This window comes from Dendrobates tinctorius, unplaced genomic scaffold (genome assembly GCF_039654945.1).
Source record: "Dendrobates tinctorius isolate UK_male_01 unplaced genomic scaffold, ASM3965494v1 ptg000025l, whole genome shotgun sequence".
Taxonomy (NCBI): Eukaryota; Metazoa; Chordata; class Amphibia; order Anura; family Dendrobatidae; genus Dendrobates; species Dendrobates tinctorius.
The window spans coordinates 18,656,021-18,678,791 of NW_027361693.1; the positions used below are offsets into that span (position 1 = coordinate 18,656,021).

Below are 22,771 nucleotides of genomic sequence, written 5' to 3' on the forward strand. Positions count from 1 at the left end.
TTCTTTATTTTAGTTTTATTACAGGAGAACAAGGGCTTCGGTGGAATAAGATAAGGTTGTAAGTATGGTTCAATTAAGATTATTAAAGGTGTCTGTGCCATTTTTTCAATTAAAGGACTTTATTATTGGTGTGTGCTTTTTATACAAAGTGACTATGAGGTTAGTAATGGAGGCATCTTATTGACACCGCTACATTACTAACCTTGGGGCTTGATGTAATCTGTCAATAAAAAGGTAACATCAACCCACCAAATATCACCACATCGCTACAGGGCAAGTAGGAAGAGCCCAGCAAAGTGCCAGAATTGGTGCATCTAATAGATGTGCTTTTTATGGGCAGCTGCGGGCTGCTATTTTTAGGCTGGGGGGGTCAATATCCATGGCCTCTTACTTGTCCGAGAATACCAGCCCCCAGCTGTCAGCTTTAGCAAGGCTGGCTGTCAAAAAAGGGAGGGACCCCACGCTATTTTTTAAATTGTATATTTAAATAATAAAAAACAGCATGGTGAGCCCTCTATTCTTGATAACCAACCTTGCTAATGCTGACAGCTGAGGGTTGCAGCCCCCAGGTGTGAGTTTTGCCTGGCTGGTTATCAAAAATAAAAGGGAACCCATGCAAGGTTTTTTAATGATTTATTTACAGTGCAGGAGCAGCAGATGAATACTCCCATCCGCTGCTCCTTCTCTCACTGTTATTAGCGATAGCAAGTGTCAGCTGATGGGAGCTGTAGTCCCATCAGCTTATTACCAGTGTCCGGAGGTAAACTTTTTACCTCTGATCACAGTTGAGTGCTGACGCAGTCTTCTGACAGCATGGGAACCATGGCTCTCTGGCTGGCTGGGATAATTTCACTTCCAATCAGAAGCATTACGCTGATGTCGCTCACGCTGTCACACAGCATGAGAAACATCAGCTTTTGTGCTGTGTATGTTCGGCAAGATTCAGTGATTTATTCAACGCTTAAATCAGCGAGTATTGCAAATTTGATGATAGTGGGCCAAACCAAACCTTTAAATGTTCTCTCATCTATAGTAATGAAACCTAAATGACAAGCTTTGTTATGCACAAATAAATATTGCATACTCATAACAGAAGTGCTAGTGCTGTGTGCATTTTGTAAGTAAATGGTATTAATCAAATCAGCATCTCTTCTTACTGCTATGGCAGAACCAATAGAATGAGGCGGGATGGAGCCATAAAGTGAGGCTGACCCAGAAAGTTCATGCAGGTAAGGGAAAGAGAGTCAAGCTTTTATTTATTAAAAATAAGAGTAGAAAGAGGATGTTAGTTTTCATTGTGCTCAATCTTGCTGACAGACTAGACTTACAGAATAGAAAGCTGCTGCTAAGAAGAAAATCTGATGGCATCACTGCTCTTTACTGGCAGGAACTATAAAGATTTTGTCTCCTCTTGTCTACCCTGTCTGCATTGAATGTGCAGGAAGCACTTTATGAAGAGACAATGAATATTTATCAGAGGAGCATCGTAGCTTAAAAGTCTCCTCACCTCTCCTCAGGATAGACATACTGCTCTCTGCATGGAGAAACGTAACCCCTTCGATCCCGGTCAGATGCCTCTCACCCAGCCAAACCAGATCTCACACTTTGCACTGACGAGTAGAGATGAGCGAATTTGTTTGGATTCGGTTCCGAATATGATCAGAAACAAAATTTTTTTGCAATATTCATCGAACTCAGCCGAACGTCATTAGAGTCAATGAGAGTAGAAATTACCGAATATGTTCAGAACTGATCATAAGACATACATTTGGCACAAATATTGTTCAAATATGGCTTGAATATGTCAAAATCTGATTTTGACACAAAGTCCGAACAAATTCGCTCATCTCTAATGACGAGGGGCAGTAGTCGGAAACACAGTGTCTGCAAATTGAGATCTTGGTTTTGGCTTTGATCCTAAGCAATGTGACATACTTTCCATACCCACTGTATGTTTGAATGCAGCAGAATTATTCTCAGACTTTACAAAAATCTTCATCAACCAAAATGTCACTTTTTTGGGGGGATTCAGCAAAATTCTGTCTGTAGGCCGCCATTTTTATGAACTGTAAAGAACCATCGCAAGGTTAAAAAATAAAAACATCTTTATGCTCACCCCTCACCTCTCTCTCACTTCCATCCCTTAGCTTCACTCCTTCAGTAATCGCTTCTTGTCCTAATCACAACCATTTGCACTAGGCCTCTCATGCTAGTCTGGGACTTCTGGCTTTGATGGATCCTATGAGAGTTCTGCACATGGTAACATTATGACCTTTCGCTTGCTTGCACTGAACCCTCTCAGACCTTTAGCTTGATGAAAAGATGCAATGAAAATTAAAAGTGATGGTGAGGAACCATGAGGCCAGAGAGATGAGCGGTGAGATTAGTATGAAGAGGTTTCTTTTTATTTTTTTATGTTTTACACTTTAGATTTAATATGCTTTTGGGTGTTAAGAGACCCCTGAGCATGGTAAGGGACGCTAAATTTGAGGATAAGAACTTTTTTGTTTGAACAGGCCAATTAGAATGTAACCTGATCCGCACATCTCTCCTGAACTTGCATTGATTTTAAATACATTGATGATGGACCCAACATACAGTTGTATTATTCAACAAAGCTACATCTACTGCACTACTATATTAATGTAGCATACTACACAGTACTATGACATCTGTATAGTGCAGCTTTTTTATAGATTTTGTATAAATGTCGACTGCAGGAAAATAACAGTGTTTGATTTGGTGATTGCTACATACAGTATGTTTCCTAATCTGATAATTGTGTGACTCTGTATAAAAGGGCCTCAGCACTAAAAGTGCCAAGGACAGCAGGAGCTGTAATTACAGCTGTGTCTTCCATCATACTCATGCTGTTTTAACCACAAGCTACATGAATTAGACATTATTGCAGCCAGATATCCTTCAGTCTGATGCTCAGAGTAAATATACAGTGGGGAAAAAAAGTATTTAGTCAGCCACTAATTGTGCAAGTTCTCCCACTTAAAAAGATGAGAAAGGCCTGTAAATGACATCATAGGTAGACCACAACAGTGAGAGTCAAAATGAGAAAACAAATCAAGAAAATCACCTTGTCTGACCTGGCAAGATATATTTTGAAAATTATGGTGGAAAATAAGTATTTGGCCACCTAAAAACATGCAAGATGTCTTGCTCTCACAGACTTGTAACTTCTTCTTTAAGAGGCTCATCTGTCCTCCACTCATTATCTGTAGTAACCGCACCTGTTTGAACTTGTTATCAGAATAAAAGTCACCTGTCCACAACCTCAAACAATCACACTCCAAACTCTACTATGGTGAAGACGAAAGAGCTGTCGAAGGACAACAGAAACAAAGGCACAAGGCTGAGAAGACTGAATCTGCAATAGGCAAGCAGCTTGGTGTGATGAAATCAACTGTGGGAGCAATAATAATAAAATGGAAGACATACAAGATCACTGATAATCTCCCTTGATCTGGGGCTCCGTGCAAGATATCACCCTGTGGCGTCAAAATGTTCACAAGAATGGTGAGCAAAAATCCCATAACCACACATGGGGACCAAGTAAATGACCTGCATAGAGCTGGGACCACCGTAACGAAGGCTACCATCAGTAACACACTACGCCACCAGGGACTCAGATCCTGCAATGCCTGACGTGTCCCACTCCTTAAGCCAGTACATGTCCGGACCTGTCTGAAGTTTGCTAGAGAGCATTTGGATTATCCAGAAGAGTATTGGGAGAATGTCATATGGTATGATGAAACCAAAGTAGAACTGTTTGGTAGAAACAAAACTCGTCATGTTTGGAGGAGACAGAATGCAGAGTTTAGTTGATGATGACGTGAGACGCCGGACCCGCTGCTTCCACTCTCTGAATCACCACCGTCAGCGCCACATTAAACGTGGGGATTTTACACCCTATATATAGCTGACACTATCGCTACACATATTGACGACCCCTTGGAAGAAGCGACAGTAGCGAAATGCGCGTCAGGGTCCTCATCCCTTTGTCACCATTTGACAGGTATTTGCTGTACTTTGCTATTTGCAGCCTTTTGGCTAATCTGTGACTAGCGGCCCTTACTATTCTCCTTAAAGCACTTTTTTTACTTGATGATGAGGCTTAATTATTTGGGTTAACCCCCGGGTCCACAGATTTGTCTTAGTACTGTAATTTCTTTCAGCACAATGCACTTTGGCATGAATTTATGAAACAGGTTTATCTTAGTACTGTAATTTCTTTCAGCACAATGCACTTTGTTATGAATTTATGAAACATGACACTTTATATTCTGGAACTATGCACTTTGCATGATATACTTTTAATTTTTGAAGTGTCCTACATGGATTTTTGTCCACCACTCATGTATCCTCATGGATTTATTATTGTGAGATTAGTGGTTATGATTTTGGTCCATTATTAATGTAGTGTTTCTATTGCCTTATATACCTGTTCACTTGGCTTCATTTGTATGGTGACATTGGGTACACTCTGCCTTGTTCTACATGAACTCTTTACTTATGATACATTTTAATTGTGATCAATAAAAATTATATATTTTATTTTGTCTTGTACTTCCCCTTTGTTTAGGTTTCTCTCTGAAGTTTGCTAGAGAGCATTTGGATAATCAAGAAGAGTATTGGGAGAATGTCATATGGTATGATGAAACCAAAGTAGAACTGTTTGGTAGAAACAAAACTTGTCGTGTTTGGAGGAGACAGAATGCGGAGTTTAATCCAAAGAACACCATACCTACTGTGAAACATGGGGGTGGCATCATCATGCTTTGCTGCTGTTTCTCTACAAAGAAACCAGGATGACTGATCCGTGTACATCAAAGAATGAATGGGGCCATGTATCGTGAGATTTTGAGTGGAAACCTTCTTCCATCAGCAAGGTCATTGAAGATGAAACGTGGATGGGTCTTTCAGCATGATAATGATCCCAAGCACACTGCCAGGGCAACAAAGGAGTAGCTTCATAAGAAGCATACGAAGGTCCTGGAGCGGCCTAGCTAGTCTCCAGATCTCAACCCCATAGAAAACTTTTGAAGGTTTTGAAAGTCCATGTTGCCCAGGGACAGGCCCAAAACATCACTGCTCTAGAGAAGATCTGCGTGGATTAATAGTGTGTGCCAACCTTGTGAAGACTTACAGAAAATGTTTGACCTCTGTCATTGCCATCAAAGGATATATCACAAAATATTGAGATGAACTTTTGTTAATGATCAAATACTTATTTTCCACCATAATTTGCAAAATAAATCTTGCCAAATCAGACAAGGTGATTTTCTGTATTTGTTTTCTCATTTTGACTCCCATAGTTGTGGTCTACCTATGATGTCAATTACAGGCCTCTCTCATCTTTTTAAGTGGGAGAACTTGCACAATTGGTGGCTCACTAAATACTTTTTTTCCCACTGTACTTTGAAAAGTCACTCAGGGACTATGTGTCTCACCTGCATAGTCCAATGAGGTCCCCCAGCTGACTTCTCCCCTCCTTGTTCCAGTTGACTGGCAGGTCTCTACTTAAGTGTGTACCTGTCAGCTATGGTGAGCTGGGTGGAATGTAGCCTACAGGGACTACATTAGATTAGGCAGCTGAGATACTTAGTTTCTGGCCAGCTTTTAAAAAACAGATTACTCTGAAACGCTGTAAAGTTTCAGAGTAGATTATACTTGGATGCATTTATGTATCTGATGACAGGTTTCTTCATTTTCTTAAAGGGGTAAAATTGCAAATTGCAAATAACAACAAAGTTTGCAATATACCCTTACTTAAAAATCTCAAGAAAGTAGTGATTTTTTTCCAAATGTTTGTTGCTCATGCACTAAGTTACTGGGAAAATCTCTAGTCTATCGGTAGTGGACAGTTTCTTAGGCAATGAGGTCAGCACTTGCAAGCTGTTCACTATAGAGCTTGCAATTGCTGCTCTGAACCTTGCAGCACCAACATCAAAGCCCAGGCGCTTTTCCAATGCTACAATCATGACATTGGGCCAAATTGTTAATTATCAGTACACTGCCCCCCTGCCAGCATGAAGCCAGGAGGGGCGCTATGCTACTTAAGATAGAATACAGGTCAAATCTTTTAACATCAGCATCACTTTTCACAAGTACATAAGGAGAGGGGACCCTGCCCACGAGGGCTCACAGTCTACAGGGATGGGTGAGGATACAGTAGGAGGGGGTAGAGCAGGTCGTGCGGTGGTTCAATAGACCGAGGATCATGGCAGGCTGTAGGCTTGTTGGAACAGGTGGGTCTTCAGGTTCTTCTTGAAGGTTTCTGCTGATGGTGAGAGTCTGATGTGTTGCGGCAGGGAGTTCCAGAGTATGGGGGAAGCACGGGAGAAGTCTTGTATGCGGTTGTGGGAAGAAGAGATAAGGGGGAGTAGAGAAGGAGATCTTGAGATGATCGAAGGTTGCGTGTGGGTAGGTACCTAGAGACCATGTCACAGATGTATGGAGGAGACAGGTTGTGGATGGCTTTGTATGTCATGGTTAGGGTTTTGAATTGGATCCTCTGGGCGATAGGAAGCCAGTGAAGGGCCTGGCATAGTGGGGAGGCTGCGGAGTAGCGGGGAGACAGGTGGATTAGTCGGGGAGGCCAGAGAGTAGGAGGTTGCAGTAGTCGAGGCGGGAGATGATAAGAGTGTGCACTAGTGTTTTTGTCATTTCGTGGTTGAGGAATGAGCGGATCTGGGAAATATTTTTGAGTTTGAGGCGGCAGGAGGAGGCGAGGGCTTGGATATGTGGTTTGAAAGAGAGCGCAGAGTCGAGGATCACCCCAAGGCACTGAGCGTGCGGGACTGAGGAAAGAGAGCAGCCGTTGACATTGATGGATATGTCTGGTGGAGGGGTAGAGTGAGATGGGGGAAAGATGATAAATTCTGTTTTGTCCATGTTCAGTTTGAGAAAGCGAGCAGAGAAGAAGGCTGAGATAGCAGACAGACATTGTGGGATTTCAGTCAGTAAGGAGGCGAGGTCGGGTCCAGATAGGTAGATCTGCGTGTCATCGGCATAGAGGTGATACTGCAAACCGTGGGATTCTATGAGCTGTCCCAAGCCGAAGGTATAGATGGAGAATAGTAGGAGTCCTAGGACAGAGTCTTGGGGAACATCGACAGACAGGGGGCGAGGTGAGGAGGTGGTGTGTGAGAGGGAGACAGTGAATGTTCGGTCCATTAGGTATGATGAGATCCAGGATAGGGCCAAGTCTGTGATGCCAAGAGATGAGAGAATCTGTAGCAGGAGGGAATGGTCTACGGTGTCGAAGGCAGAGGACAGGTCCAGGAGAAGGAGGACAGAGTAGTGTCGCCTGCTCTTGGCGGTTAGTAAGTCGTTAGTGACTTTAGTTAGGGCAGCTTCAGTTGAGTGATGCGGTCGGAAGCCAGATTGTAACCGGTCAAAGAGGGAACAAGAGGAGAGGTGGGAGGACAGTTCAAGATATACATGCTGTTCCAGTAGTTATCTATCTATCTATCTATCCATCTAGCTATCTATCTATTTATCTGTCTAATTCTTTTTACTTTTCTTTAACAAAAATAATTAGCAGAAAATAATATTTACACATAAAAATGAAACACTGTAGAATGGAAATTTTTACAATATGCAAATTCAGTATATCATTTTAAATAAAAAAAATACTTACGAAGTAGAATTATGATACAGAGAAGAATTGCGATCAAAGCTCCTGTACTAAGGCCAGCAGGTAGGAGTAAGGCCTCAGCACTGCAGGACTGCATGTTTCCTTGGTTATCACATGTACATACTCTTATAGTTAATGTTCCAGTGCTACTTTGGATGGGGTAATCATTGTCAGATATGACTACTGGTAGAAGGTAAGTGTTTATTTCATGTCTGTTAAATCCATTTCTTCTTGTTAAAATTCGAGCAGTGTTATCTATCAAAGATAAAAATGGTTACTCTTATCAGTTTAGCAGAAATACGACTTAACTGAGAATTAGTAATATAAATAGTAGCATAAGGATTAAAAGTGAATGGAAATTCTAATAGCAGCAGTAAAATAACCAGTAAATTGCAACAGGTCATATTCATGAACCATTTGTACCATTATAATTCTGTTATTGTAAGAAAGATAGAGTGGGGTTCAGATACATATGCACCCCCAATAGTGAAAATAAGGGGTTATAGCGCTTTTTTCACGTTCCCTAATCAAATTAATTTTATGTAAAGGCTATTCACTGTTTCTCCGGACATAACTCTTCATCAAACTCCACCGCACCCAAAAGCACTACAAATACTGGCTGGTGACCAGCTCACGCAGCCTTTATCTCTCCCCTCATTCTCTGAAGATGGCTGGACCATCATTCTAAATACGCACCTGTCCTAGGACTTCCCCACCTTATTGTAGATTGTAAGCTCTTATGGGCAGGGTCATCATTATTTTGCTTTAATTTTTTTATTATCTTTAACGTTGTTACTTATGACTGTTGTATATGAACGGTTGAATTGTAAAGCATTGCAGAATATGTTGGCGCTACATAAATTAAGATTATTGTTATTATTTTTGGATCATGGACGGCGATAAAATGTTATTCTTGCTATATTTGCTATCTTGATGAATAAATGGCACAACAACAGAATATCTGGAAAACTAAATGAAAAAAAAAAACTCAGACTTATCAACAGAACATGGTGCAATTTGCTAATTAACAATTGAGTGTAAATTTTACATTTATATGGTACATTAATTTCATTTGGTGCTTTGCTTACGCGTCATTACTTGTAAGCTGGCTTTGGGATTTCAACTTTCTCATTAATTTAGTGATTGATTTAAATATGTCAAAATAATTAATTACCACTCAAATGAAACCCAAGAAAAAGAAATAAAACTGCTTTATCTTCTAAGAATTGTCCACTGCCGATAGAAAAGTCCAACATGCAGCTCAGTCACTCCTCCACTAGCTCTGCCTCACCCCTGATCCATAAAGTAAGAATGATTAATTAGTTTTTCTCATTCTCTCTGTCCATTTTGGATGACAAACAGTTTTCAGTCCATTTCTTCAGTAAATCCTTGTTTTGATTACTGATCTTTTACACCCTTATCCTGCATCTGGTCGCGAGTTTCTTCCATTATATCTAGTAACTATTTTATTCCCTCTTCCCTATCATAAGGAATGTTCGTCATCTGAGGTTACTGTTCATGATCGAAAGTTAATTCTCTGAGTATCTAAACCCAACTTTCTTGATTCTGTGCTAATAATCCTGATTTGTTCTTGAGCTCTTAGTCTGAAATACAAAATCTGACTAATTTTTAGATTGAATACAAGTACATTCTGTAGGGAAGCATTCTGGAACTTAACTTGCAAGGGAAAAAAAAGCTTCTGTATCACAACTCGCATTAGTTTAAGTCACTGTCCTAGATTATTTACTAAGAAGGTACTAAGATGGTTTTGAAATCCTCTTTGAAGCAGTTGATCAACATGACTTACGTCAGTGTTTCAAAACATTGTGTCCAAATGTATTTCTGCATGACACAGCTTGTAAAGGTTTGAAAAATGTAAAAAGGTTTATCAGATTCTATGTATCACATCGTGGTCATGTTTCTGTCATATAATGCACACATACCATTCATCTGACTGAACCGTTTCCTTTCATTTCAGAATTCCACTATTGCACAATTTTTATTTTCAAGGATCTTGAATCATCTCACTGTACTTTTCAGTATATTGATTCATTTATGAGCTCTTGTTTAATAATTAGAATTTAATGTATTTCACTGTTTTTAACTCAAAAAATGGTTAGTTAGGGATTTATTTATCTATTTTTTCTATTCAATTTTACTTTATTGCACATTACATGAAGAAAAACTTTTACCATTATGATCATGTAATAGGCTTTATATATATATATATATATATATATATATATATATATATATATATAGTGTAACGTTACACCATGTGAGTGGACAGGGATTACTCATGCTGCTGATCTTGGAGATAAAACACTGGCACACTCAGGGTTAAAATGAGTCCATTTATTTGCTCCATAAACCTCTCAGCAACAAAACACAGTTTCCAGCCATTACAGCAGTCGAAACCAACACAAACAGTCCTTAGCTGGGCTTTGTTCCCTCAGGCCCTGTGCACACACAGGCCAGGGCAATGTCCAGCCCAGAGGCTCTGACTTGAGCCGTACACACAGGAGGGCTTCTCCTTCCTAAGAACACAGACTACTCTGTAGTGTCCCACCTGGACACATGGACGTCTGTCCACACTCTGACAGACTCCCTCACCCTCACTGCCCATGTGCTAAACACAGCCTCCTTTATGTGAGTTGTAACCACTCCCACAGGTGAGGCATGGATCACATGGGCATGACCTCACGGCAGGTCCTGAAACTCCTGCAGGTCCTGAAGGAAATCAGGGGTACAGTCAACACCCTCACCCAGAGGTGAGGCAATATGGGTAGCCAGACCCTCCCATCTCTCATAGCTACCCGCAACCTGGACCCAGTGCACTAAATGACATCTTTAGTGCTCATGTACACTAGAGATAAAATACTCCGGGTTGCATCACAGGGAGCATCCATCCCTGTGACATATACCTACCATTAACCATGTAACCACCAGTCACACCACATATTTCCCCCCTCTGTCTAAAGCTGTGGGGCTTGGCACTTTCTATTACTAGACCAGAGATCCTTCTCTCTCATCTCTGCCACTCAAACCATCTGTTAAAGTCGGGCCCTGCTACCGAATCTTTTTGTAGGCGTCCATCATCCGACTCGGTCTCGTTCTTTGATAAAGATGCCCCTTGTCAGACCACCCGAATCCCCGGTGGTCAGTATGGTGTCGCGATTCCCTTACACCCATGCCTCTTGTTTGGACTGACTCTTTGTCACCACATCTGCTACAGGGTCTCCCACCTAGGTCACACAGCCCTGAGATAACTGGGGCATCACTACTTCCATCGGGCCACCTTCTGTTATCTCTCTGCTGGCCATTTCTCCCATGGTCTTTGCTGCCTGGAGAGCAGTCCTTCCATTTGTCTCTATGTTCTCTCTTCACCTCTCTATACCATGAGTTGAAGGTTGTGGCCATCTTCTTCCCATTTCCTGCAGCTCTATGTTGGTTTGCTCCCTCTCAAGTCTTAGCTGCTCTACTTCCTTCAGGTAAGCCACGCGATACTCCAGGAGCATCCGGATATTCCCAAGGCTCTCCATGGATCCAACAATGAGGAATGGAACCATCCCATCGTCACCCATGTCTTGGGCTTCGTCATAAGCCGGAATCCTCACTCTCATCGCGCCAGACCTGTTCACCATCTCCTGCATCACTTTCCCAAACCTTCCGATGACTTTCCGCACCAGACCTCTGGGCACTTGAATGATGTCTTCTGCAATGCCCCGCTGACTTTGATCTTTCCTCGCAAGCTGTAGAAATCGAGCGGCTTCCTTATTCTTCAACAGAATCATCTGCTTCTTTCGGAGGCATTGTAGATGCATATCCCTCAGGACAGCCACCCGCTTCACTGTGACTTCCCTAGTTGACAGTATGACCGACTGTTTTGTCTCTGGTGCCCAGTTCACACTATATGCTTCTATAGACTTTCTAAAGGCTTCATGCACATCCTCAATGGCACAAGCTTCTCACATGTCTTCGGGTACCTCTATTATTCACTTTAAAAGCGAAGTCTCCCCTTCTTGGACATACTGTTGGACCTCCTTGTCCTGAGCGTGAGCGCAGTTTTCCAAGACATCGACGTCCCTTGTATGGCCATCTGCATGGCACTTCCCCTGCTGGATTTCTTCCTCCGTGGAGGCCCCTTCTTTGGTCAGCCTCTCCAGTTCACTCTACTTCATAGTGATCAGATCGGGAGAGCATGACAGTTCGATTTCCCGGTCATCCATTGATTTCTGGAGCTGGGCATTAGTCTCCTTCTCTATCATGAGCTCTCTTAGAACTTTTCCTCTCTCCTCTGCCAGGCAGCGACACTCATCCTCTCTCCAGAGAAGCTCCTGCTAATGCTTCTCTTTGGCCTCTCTGAGCACCTCCATATCTTTCACTATAGCTTTGCTTATAGTTTGATACACTGACAGGTGGCCTCTGAGCTCAGAGACTTCCTTCTCCAGCTCATCCACTCTGTGTTCCGCTGCTTGTCTTAGGACCCTTTCTTGGTCAACATGTTCTTTTACAGTCTCTTTAAACAGCTCTATCTCATGGTCCTGCTCTCTTTTGGCTAGCACGTGTTGCACCATCAGTTCTTTAATCAGATTTTCAGATGGGCTCTCTTGCCCACCCATACTCTGTCTATTCAGAGCTCCACCTGTTCCTGCATCTCCCTCTATGTTCTCTGCGGGTCTACTACAGGTCTGCTTTAATTTTAGCCCATCACCAACTCCCTCTGTGCTGGGGTTTATTTGAGATAAAGTGACCTCTTTACTACACACTGTTAACCTTGTGTTTGAGTCACAGTCTGAAATAGAGTCACCACTCACCCTGTCATCCTGGAACAGCAAGTCCCCACTCACCCAGGTGTCGGACCCCTTTCCTGGAGGTACCCAGTTTCCCTCGGTCACACGTTTGGTCACCCCAGCTACGTCCCCGAGTTGGTCAGACCAACACTTTCTCTCGGTCACCCGGAACTCTGGACTATCGACCTTAGGGGGTGCTACCTCCACCTTTGAGTCACCCCACACTTCATCAACTTACCATGCATCTTCAAACAACACAAAGTCCCGGCCCCTCTCAAAGGGATACAATAAGTTCGGTGGTATACTGCCACCTTGGCACTCAACACTTTTGGACATCTCAATCATCACTCTGTCCACAGTATAATCCACAGTGACCCCATGATTGCAGCGAACCTTGACCTTTTTCTCGGTCAGTCAGAGAACCAGAGGAGTTCCTGTCAGAGTCACCTGACTCTTTGAGTACAGCCGTCCAGAGAGTCCTTCACGGTGTAGCATCAGGGTACACACCTGCAGTGAGCACTGGGCAGCCCCCCTATATGGTGTTACTAAGAGGCTGTGAACCATATTCTCTGCATTCCCTGTGTGAACATTGCCACATACGGATTATTTTTTTTGCACTGGTGTGCCACACGGCCAATCCCTGATTGTAGGCTGTCTGTTTCATTAGGTATTATTGCACCTGTGCAGTTGCCATTTTACTTGGGTCCGCTGCACCCTGTTAGTGCATTTGTATTGAGGCCTGTCTATACAAGTAAGCATCTCTGCCTGTTTTGTTTTTTTCTCAAATATTGGAGGATTGTTTCCTCTTTCTGTGGTTTTCATGTTAGAGTAGGACTGGCAAGTGTAAGGAACTTTGACGTTAGTTTGCCAGCTTATGTATTATGGCCATAATATTAACTAATACCTTACATATATTGATATGCTTTTGTGCACTTTTTATCTTTTCAGGGTGCAGTTGGGCCCAAATGGGTCTGTAAACTGTGGCCTCTATTCACACGGGATGCATGATAGTTAGCACTGGGTATCCCCCCTATATGGTGTTACTAAGAGGCTGTGAACCATATGCTCTGCATTCCCTGTGTGAACATTGCCGCATACGGATTATTTTTTTGCATTGGTGTGCCACACAGCCAATCTCTGATTGAAGGCTGCCTGTTTCATTAGGTATTATTGCACCTGTGCAGTTGCCATTTTACTTGGGTCCGCTGCACCCTGTTAGTGCATTTGTATTGAGGCCTGTCTATACAAGTAAGCATCTCTGCCTGTTTTGTTTTTTTCTCAAATATTGGAGGATTCTTTCCTCTTTCTGTGGTTTTCATGTTAGAGTAGGACTGGCAAGTGTAAGGAACTTTGACGTTAGTTTGCCAGCTTACGTATTATGGCCATAATATTAACTAATACCTTACATATATTGATATGTTTTTGTGCACTTTTTATCTTTTCAGGGTGCAGTTGGGTCCAAATGGTTCTGTAAACTGTGACCTCTGTTCACACGGGATGCATTATAGTTAGCACTGGGCAGCCCCCTATATGGTGTTACTAAGAGGCTGTGAACCATATGCTCTGTATTCCCTGTGTGAACATTGCCACATACGGATTATTTTTTTGCACTGGTGTGCCACACGGCCAATCCCTGATTGTAGGCTGGCTGTTTCATCAGGTATTATTGCACCTGTGCAGTTGCCATTTTACTTGGGTCCACTGCACAGGTGCAATTGTAGTGCATTTGCAATGTTAGTGCATTTGTATTGAGGCCTGTCTATACAAGTAAGCATCTCTGCCTGTTTTGTTTTTTTCTCAAATATTGGAGGATTCTTTCCTCTTTCTGTGGTTTTCATGCTATGTCCCCAAGTTGGTCAGACCCACACTTTCTCTCGGTCACCCGGAACTCTGAACTATCGACCTTAGGGGGTGCTTCCTCCACCTTTGCGTCACCCCACACTTCATCAACTTCCCATGCATCTTCAAATAACACAATGTCCCAGCCCCTCTGAAAGGGATACAATAAGTTTGGTGGTATACTGCCACCTTGGCACTCAACACTTTTGGACATCTCAATCATCACTCTGTCCACAGTATAATCCACAGTGACCCCATGATTGCAGCCAACCTTGACCTTTTTCTCGGTCAGACAGAAAACCAGAGGAGTTCCTGTTAGAGTCATCTGACTCTTTGAGTACAGCCGTCCAGAGACTCCTTCATGGTGTAGCATCAGGGTACACACCTGCAGCTTGTCGTCAAATGGAAAGTCTATGCAGCACTCAGAATAAGTCAGACATGAACACCGCTGTTCCCCAGACATGTCCACTGAGGTAACCAGTGCCACCCCTTTTGAAAGCTCTGCCTCTTTTTGGGCCACTATCCCTTTTTGGGACTCCACCTTCCTCTTGGACTCCACCCCTTTTTGGGCCACCACCCCCTTTCGGGATTTCCACATGTCCCTCTAGAGGCCTGTACACAGCAGTCTATCTGCCCCAACAGTACCACCGTACACTTAGATCTTGCTGGGCTTGTACTGGCCCTTCAAGAGGTCACCCGCTCTGGATCTCTGATGTCCTTATAGTACCCCACCAGCTCCTACTGTGACTGCCACAGCTGCGGTTGTATCCACAAACCGCCAGCACCTCCAGCTGATGCTCACAAGCTGCTGCTGCCACTGCAGCTCCTGCTGCAGAACCTCTTGCTGCAACTTGCAAGTGCAGCTCCCACTGTTGCAAGTCTCTGCACGGCTCTGCACTGCAGACTTCGTGGACCCGCCGATCCACCGCAAGCTTCGTAAGCATGTTGAGTTACAGCTAGATGCTTGTCACCTTCGCGACCCCACTGAGCCACCGCACGCTGACTTGAGAAAAAAACTTTGTGACCCCGCTGATTCACAGCAAACACATTCAGGTTTTTAGAGAAAAAAACACACGCATGCAGTCTCTCATTGACCCCAGTCAGTACAACACGGACTCCTGGACGTTACCTGCTGGTGTCGGCCACACAGGTTCCCGGGTACCTTTTATCCACAGAGGCACCCTATAGCCACTTCTCACACAGTCTCCAACTAACCCTGGTCAGCATACCACAGACTCCTGTCTGTTACCTGTTGGTGACTGCCACACAGGTTCCTGGATGCCTCTCCTCCTTAGAGGTATCCCACAAATATCAATACACAGTCTTTCTGACCATGGTCAGCATAACACGGACTCTGTTCTGTTACCTGTTGGCCATGCAGGTTCGCGGATCCCTCTTATCCGCAGAGGTATCCAAAAAATAGCTCTCACTAACCCTGGTCAGTATTACTCATGGTTGTCAGACCGTACGCTCTCCTGGCTCAGAATCACAAGCATTGCCACATGTGCTTCTTGGACCGTTGCCCGCAGTCTAGCACCAATTGCAATGTTCCACCATGTGAGTGGATGGGGATTACTCACTTTGCCAGTCTTGGAGGTAAAATACTGGCACACTCAGGGTTAAAATGAGTCCATTTGTTTTATTTGCTCCATAAACCTCTCAGCAACAAAACACGGTCTCCAGCCTTCACAGGAGTCGAAAGCAACATAAACAGTCCTTAGCTGGGCTTTGTTTCCTCAGGCCCTGTACACACACAGGCCAGGGCAATGTCCAGCCCGGAGGCTCCGACTTGAGCTGTACACACAGGAGGGCTTCTCCTTCCTAAGATCACAGACTACTCTGTAGTGACCCACCTGGACACATGGAAGTCTGTCCACACTCTGACAGACTCCCTTGCACTCACTGCCCATGTGCCAAACACAGCCTCTATTATGTGAGTTGTAACCACACCCACAGGTGAGGCATGGATCACATGGGCATGACCTCATGGTAGGTCCTGAAACTCCTGCAGGTCCTGAAGGAAATCAGGGGTACAGTCAACACCCTCACTCAGAGGTGTATATATATATATATATTAGTTAAATCACATTATTTTCTGCTTAGAACATCTTTAATTATATAAAAGTAAATTCAGTATAGGATCTCCTCTATATTCCTGTCCTTGTTGGGGAAACATACATGCCTTGGTCAGAGTAGCCACATTATGAATATTTGAATATCTGCAACTTGAATTTCAACAATTGTGGTGGCCTTTAGTTGTCAGGGCAAAGTATTCTTTATGCCTTTCATCTAATCTATGTATAAACTTAATGTTCAGTGGTGGCCAAGTGTCCTGAAACTGCTCAACCCTAATTAGGGGATGCATCAAATTAGCACTTGGGTAATAGTCCCTTCTTCTATTTTAAGTCTATCTATGGGTGTGGTAACAGCTTTAACGCCATGGGTGTTTTCTGGAAGCAATCAGTATGTTCCTGAGTGAATATTGCAAATTGTAGTGAACGTATTTTGTAATGCTCGATACATTGCAGTGTCCATACATTGTTGTGCCCAATCATTGTTCCTAGTTCGCGCTTCTGGAGACATGAACCTCATGAATGCTGTGGGGCATTGTGAGGCTCTGAGCCATGTTCCTGTTCTGTTTGACTTTGCCCTTACTTTTGCCCTTATCAAAGATGGAGTAAGTAGCTTCACAAGGGGCCATCTTGTTCCTGTTTGACTTTGCCCTTACTTTTGCCCTTATCAAAGATGGAGTAAGTAGCTTCACAAGGGGCCATCTTGTTCCTGTTTGACTCTTCCTGTTTCCTGCCTGCTGTGTACAAAAGGGACTCAGCACATTATACCTGTGCTTGTGTATCTGGATCTTCACCTGCTGCCAAGCTTGGAGAACTCGCATTGTGCCTGCTTCTTCTATACCTCGGGATTCCCCGTTTGTTACTTACCTGCCATCCTGCCTGACCGCCTCTCCTGTCCGGATCTGCTCTGCTTCATTCATCTCTGTGGCCTGCTCTCCGCTTGAAGCCTGGTCCAGGCTCAGGACTTTAGGACTGTGTGCTCCCGGACCTCAGACTCTCGCCAGTTGGTTCGTACAGACTCTACCTGTTGCCAGAACTTATATCTGCTTACCGTGTAATACTGAAGCCTGCTTCCTGCAATACCCCTGAACTATCTTTGCATAGTACTGTGACCTGTTGCTACAATACAATACTGAACCTTTGAACATATATTGTGTCTGTCTTCTCTGACCCATGCTACCGAGTTCCATAGAACCTATAGTACCAATTTGACAGGCATAGAAAGGAAGGAGGGCATTAAAAATTGGGAGTGCAGAAGCTGATGGATTTCTTTTTTGGGTGAGAAGTTATAGCACTTTTCCAGAGAATTTGTGCTATCTTTAAGGTGGAAGTCCCCTACATTTTCCATTGACAGATGATGTACCTAAATGGTGACTTCCTTTTTTGTCGAGTGAGATTAAAATTTAATTCGGAACATGTCACATAACAAGTTGGATCATATTTATCCTGTGATCTACGCTGAGCGCTTCCATCGGGGTTTCCATCTAAATCTCTGAAAGACGTGATTCAGATGGAACCTCGGAGAGATCCATTCACTATGAGGCAGCATAGTTTCTGTTATGAGTGGCGGAAGACACTAAATAAAAAATTAATAAAGTGCCTTCGCCACACGGGGTCCACAGTGCAGTGGATGGAATAACCGCTGCTAAAAGAGGCAGAGCACTAAGGTGGTAATGTGCATAGGGTTTTAGCTGCACCCAGTGCACTGAAGCAGACTCTGTTATATGCACAGAGCTGCAAACAAAAGCATAAATAACGCTGAGTCTGTACAGGGTCAGTGATCGAATGTGGGGGGCGAAGGAGAGCTCGGAGTCAAGTATGACCCCAAGACAGCGGGCATGTTGCTGGGGAGTAATAGTGGAACCACACACAGAAATGGTAATGTCGGGTATAGATACATTTGAAGAGGGAAGAAACACAAGGAGTTCAGTCTTTGACAGGTTCAGTTTCAGATATAGTGAGGACATGATGTTCGACACAGCATTTAGACAATCGCCGGTGTTTTCTAGAAAGGTTGGCGTGATGTCAGGAGAAGAAGCATAAAGATGATCCGTCTCCTTTTTGCCTTCTTTTTCACAAGCTAAACATTCCTAGATCCTTTAACCAATCCTTGTAGGACATGGTTTGCAGTCTGCTCACCATCCTGGTAGCGCTTTTCTGAACTTGATCCAGTTTTTCAGTGTCTTTTTTAAACTATTGTACTCAGAACTCAACACAGTTTTCCAGATGAAGCCTTAACATGCATTAGTAGAGGGGGATAATTTCTTCACGTGATCTAGACTCTATGCTTCTCTTAATACATCCTAGAATTGTGTTTGTCTTTTTTGTTGCTGCATCACACTTTTGACTCATGTGCAGTCTGTGATCTATTAATATACTCATATTAATAGTATTAATATACTCCTTTCATTCTGTAGATGTAGTTTTTATTTTTCCTGCCCAGATGATGAATCTTGCATTTCTCTGATAAGACAGCTTTATCCTTTGGGTCAGAACAATTACATTGATATCACATTAATATCTTTCTTTTAAAAGATTTGTTTTTGCATTGCTATATTCTGAGAGCTATAGCTTTTTATTTCCCTGCTTATGAAGATGTATGGTCACTTCTTTTCTTGTTTTTTGTGAAACAAGATAATGTTTTCAGCTAAACTATTTTCATTTCCATTCAACTTTTTGGTTGCGTTATAGTTCACTTTTTCAGCAATATGATGAAAAATCTCAGTGCTTTCCCTTTTTTTGCGGAGTTCACTGAAGTGGTTAACCAGTCTGACAGCTTTATGTATGAGATCATTCCAGATGTGGCATTACCAAAGATGTGCACATTCTTTGTTATATACACATTTTTTGGTATAGTGTTTTTATTTCAGTTTTTTCAGTTACCGCATTTTGTGATATTTTATTTTAATTTTTTAAACTTTTGTTTACTCTTTTACTTAGTTCCTCTATGAGACTTTAACCTTTATTACTCTTCAATAAATTATACCTGTGTGTGATACACTGACCAAAGCCTCTAAAACCATGCTCCTGGCATGATCTAACAAGGCTATGATAGCTGGCAGACAAGGACATGACAACGAGAGCCCTCTCACTCTTCTAGCCTCCAAAATGCAAGCACCACTTCAGACTGTTAGAGCCCGAGCTCAGCTATCACATTAGCTGAGCTCCCAGTGGACATCGCATGGGCACAGCTCCTGTGCCATGCACGGTCACCATAACGTACTTACACGTCAATAATCAAGAACCCCTTTCTAACCATGAATTATAGGTACATCAAAGGTCATGAAGGAGGTAAAGAAAGAAAAAAGCACTTTTGGAAACCTCTATAAATTCTGAAATTAATGTAGAGCTAAACATTTTTCATATAATTTAACAAATGCAACATTTTAAAAAGTGATAACCAATTTCGTGCATTTTTAAAGAAGTTAGTGGATTGCACTATTTTTTAAATCATTTTTTCAGCACAGTCACATTAAGCTATCAAATGTTTTCCCAATGTACATTTTTTATTTTAAAATAAATTAACATCATTACTATACCTTCATTGTCCTGGACTGTAAAGTTTGGGTTAACTGATGCTAAACTGAAGAAGAATTTTTGTCCACCTGGTGGCTCATCTTTGTCCACTGCACTAATAGTCTGAATTAGCTGTAAAAAAAATAAAATAAAATTATACTTAAAATAATAGTATAAAACAATAATGAAGACATATCCTTGGTTTAAGTATTAGGTTACAAAAGATGACACATAGAACTGGAAAAAGAACTGTAAATTTGATGCTAAATTATGTTAAAAGGACTCTGTTGGCTCTGGAATTGTCATCAATGTTAGTAGAGTCCTTGTTGGATACCTTGTGCTCAAAAAATCCATACCTTTAGTCCAATAATTCCCTGAATACTTTTATAAATCATTCCTTATGTTAGTATGCCAATGAGATGCTTGAGCCTTGAAGCATGGTGGAGGGAGCAGCGTGATTTGAACCTTTCTTTCTCTCGTAGTATTGCCTTTTGGTGCATTGATAAACATTGATAAACCGCAAGGTTAGCTGATGACAATATGGGAAGAATGGAGAACGCGGGACACATGGTGCAGCTGTATAAACATTGCCTTGCCCAATGTAAGAAGGAATGTCGAAGCAATGTTGGTTGTTAAAAAAGTAGACATTCCACGATTTTCTAGAAATGCATGCTGTAACGTTTGGTCAGAAGAGCCGGCGGCCAGTATGAGGATTGCAGTGCAGTTCTGGAGTGAGTAATACGGTCATCTGACTGTGCTGTAAAAATGATAAACAGCTGCTGAAATCTAGTGCAGTCAATTTAGAAAGTATCGATGATTTTGAAACAGTTGTAAGTCACAGAAAGCAGAAAGTAATCTTTACCAGCATATCCCATAAATATGCCACAAAATCATGCAACAGAATGAAAAAATATTTTACATTGAAGAAAACATGGTTTTGCAACATGCTTAACTATTTTTCCATATTAATGGCTTTTTTCACTGTTTATATTAAAACCGTAAACCATATGTGCTATTGTAAGCATATATTCACAAGTGGCAATCTGCAGCATTTTTGCTCCATATTTTACACAGCTCTCTTGGTGTATAAAATATGTAGCCTTTTACAGTACCAGCATAATCAGTGAGATTTCTGAACTCTCATTCACATGCTGTTTTTGACCCATGCATAGTTCTAGCCCTGTTCTATTTTTTCCAAGATGCAACATGGCATTTTTGCAGCACTGTTCAAATACATGGATGGAAAATTCAAGGAAAAATACTGGAAAAAAATGTATTTAAAAAGGCTGCAAAAACACAATGACCCTTAGTGACTATGCAAAGGGTTGGAAAATGAGAACTTATATACAGTAGGTGGCTATCTACTTATGAGGCCAAATATTTCAAGATCACAATCATAGGAAAAGAGCTCAAGTGCTCTACTTGTTCATAGATAGAACAATTGTTGCTGGAAATTCACATCTGCTTTGTTACCTCCAATCCCTGTGTTACTCTAAACTCAATGTCTAGTCAGGTAACGCATTAACCCTTACAGTCAGTTTGCCAGGATGCCATAGCAACCATGCACAAAGTGTCAATAGGGTACAGCCTACTCACTCTCAACTGCTAAAATGATACAGCTACTATTGATTTGTTGATGTAGTGAAACAAGTCCCAGCACTTTTATCTTTTGTTCTTTTAATTTTAATATTGACTACTAAATCCCAAGTCCATATCATATACTGCCATGTTTGGAACTATGTTCTTTTTTTATCAATTTTTCATTTGTTTATTTGCACTGACCCTTTACCCCATCATGTCATTGTGTAATCTACTTTTAGTATGTTAATTTCAACATTATGTCTGCATTATTATATCCCATCAATATCACATACTTCCATGTGTTGGCATAAGGTGTGATGTACTTTTACCTATGTGTCATTGGTTTACTTTTACTGACTGCTGTCCCTATTATGTCATTGTGTAACATCTTTTTCAATATTTTTATTTAAAAAAGATTTTTTTATGTATTAGATCTGAGGTATATACTACCAAGTATTAGCATTGTGTAATTGTCTCATTTGCTTATTTGTACTGACCTCATAATATCATTGTTTAAACCTTTACCCACCATTTTGTCTATTTGTACTTTATTTGTTACAATTAGAGTTGATCGACTTTGGTCGGATCGGGTTTCGTGAAAACTGACTGAAACAAAATTTGAGTATGATAAAACTGGTCCGACTAGGGCAAAAAAAGTCGGAGTTTCATCCGAAACCTGACCCCAAAGCAAGTCAATGGGGAATAAAAGTCAGCATTGAGTGGACGAATGTCATCCGCTCAATGCCGACTTTTATTTCCCATTGACTTGCATTGGGGTCGAGTTTCGGACGAAACGCCAACTTTTTTTGCCTTAGTCGGACCATTTTCAACCGACTCAAATTTTGTTTCATTCGGGCTTCATGAAACCCGATCCTACCAAAGTCGCTCAACTCTATTTACAATGATAACATTAGAGATCAGCTGATCATTTGAAAGGAGAATTTAACTGCTTCTCCAAATTGTCATCCAAAATTTGACTTGCATCAAATACATTTTCCCGAACCTCAATACTGGAAAGATTGCAATTAATTGGAAAATGCACATGCGGGACAGGAGCGAGAAAGAACCATGCTGACAACAAGAGTTTACACTCTACAGTAGAGAGAAAAGGACCCTGAGATGATAAAAGCTTTTATTCTAGAGGAGAGAGAAAAAAACACTTCTGACTAAAACAGCTTGCACTCTACTTGTGAGAACGTGAGAGTAAGAGAGAGAGTACCCTGCTGATCATAAGAGCTTACACTCTATAAAAGAAAGAAATAAAGAGAGAGAGAAAGAAAGGCCCTCACTGACCATAACAGCTTACACACTAAAGAAAA

General features: G+C 41.9%; 1 protein-coding gene across 3 annotated transcripts in view; it reads right to left on the reverse strand.

The window, feature by feature from the left end:
• Positions 1-22,771, reverse strand: part of LOC141084631 (cadherin-10-like) — an 879,938-nt gene that overhangs the window by 13,322 nt on the left and 843,845 nt on the right. For all 3 annotated transcript variants that reach the window (XM_073569456.1, XM_073569455.1, XM_073569457.1), the window contains 2 exons: positions 19,895-20,003; positions 7,655-7,906 (listed from right to left, as the gene is read on the reverse strand). In XM_073569456.1, coding sequence (XP_073425557.1) covers positions 7,655-7,906; positions 19,895-20,003 — 361 coding nt within the window. The remainder of the gene's footprint in view (positions 1-7,654; positions 7,907-19,894; positions 20,004-22,771) is intronic.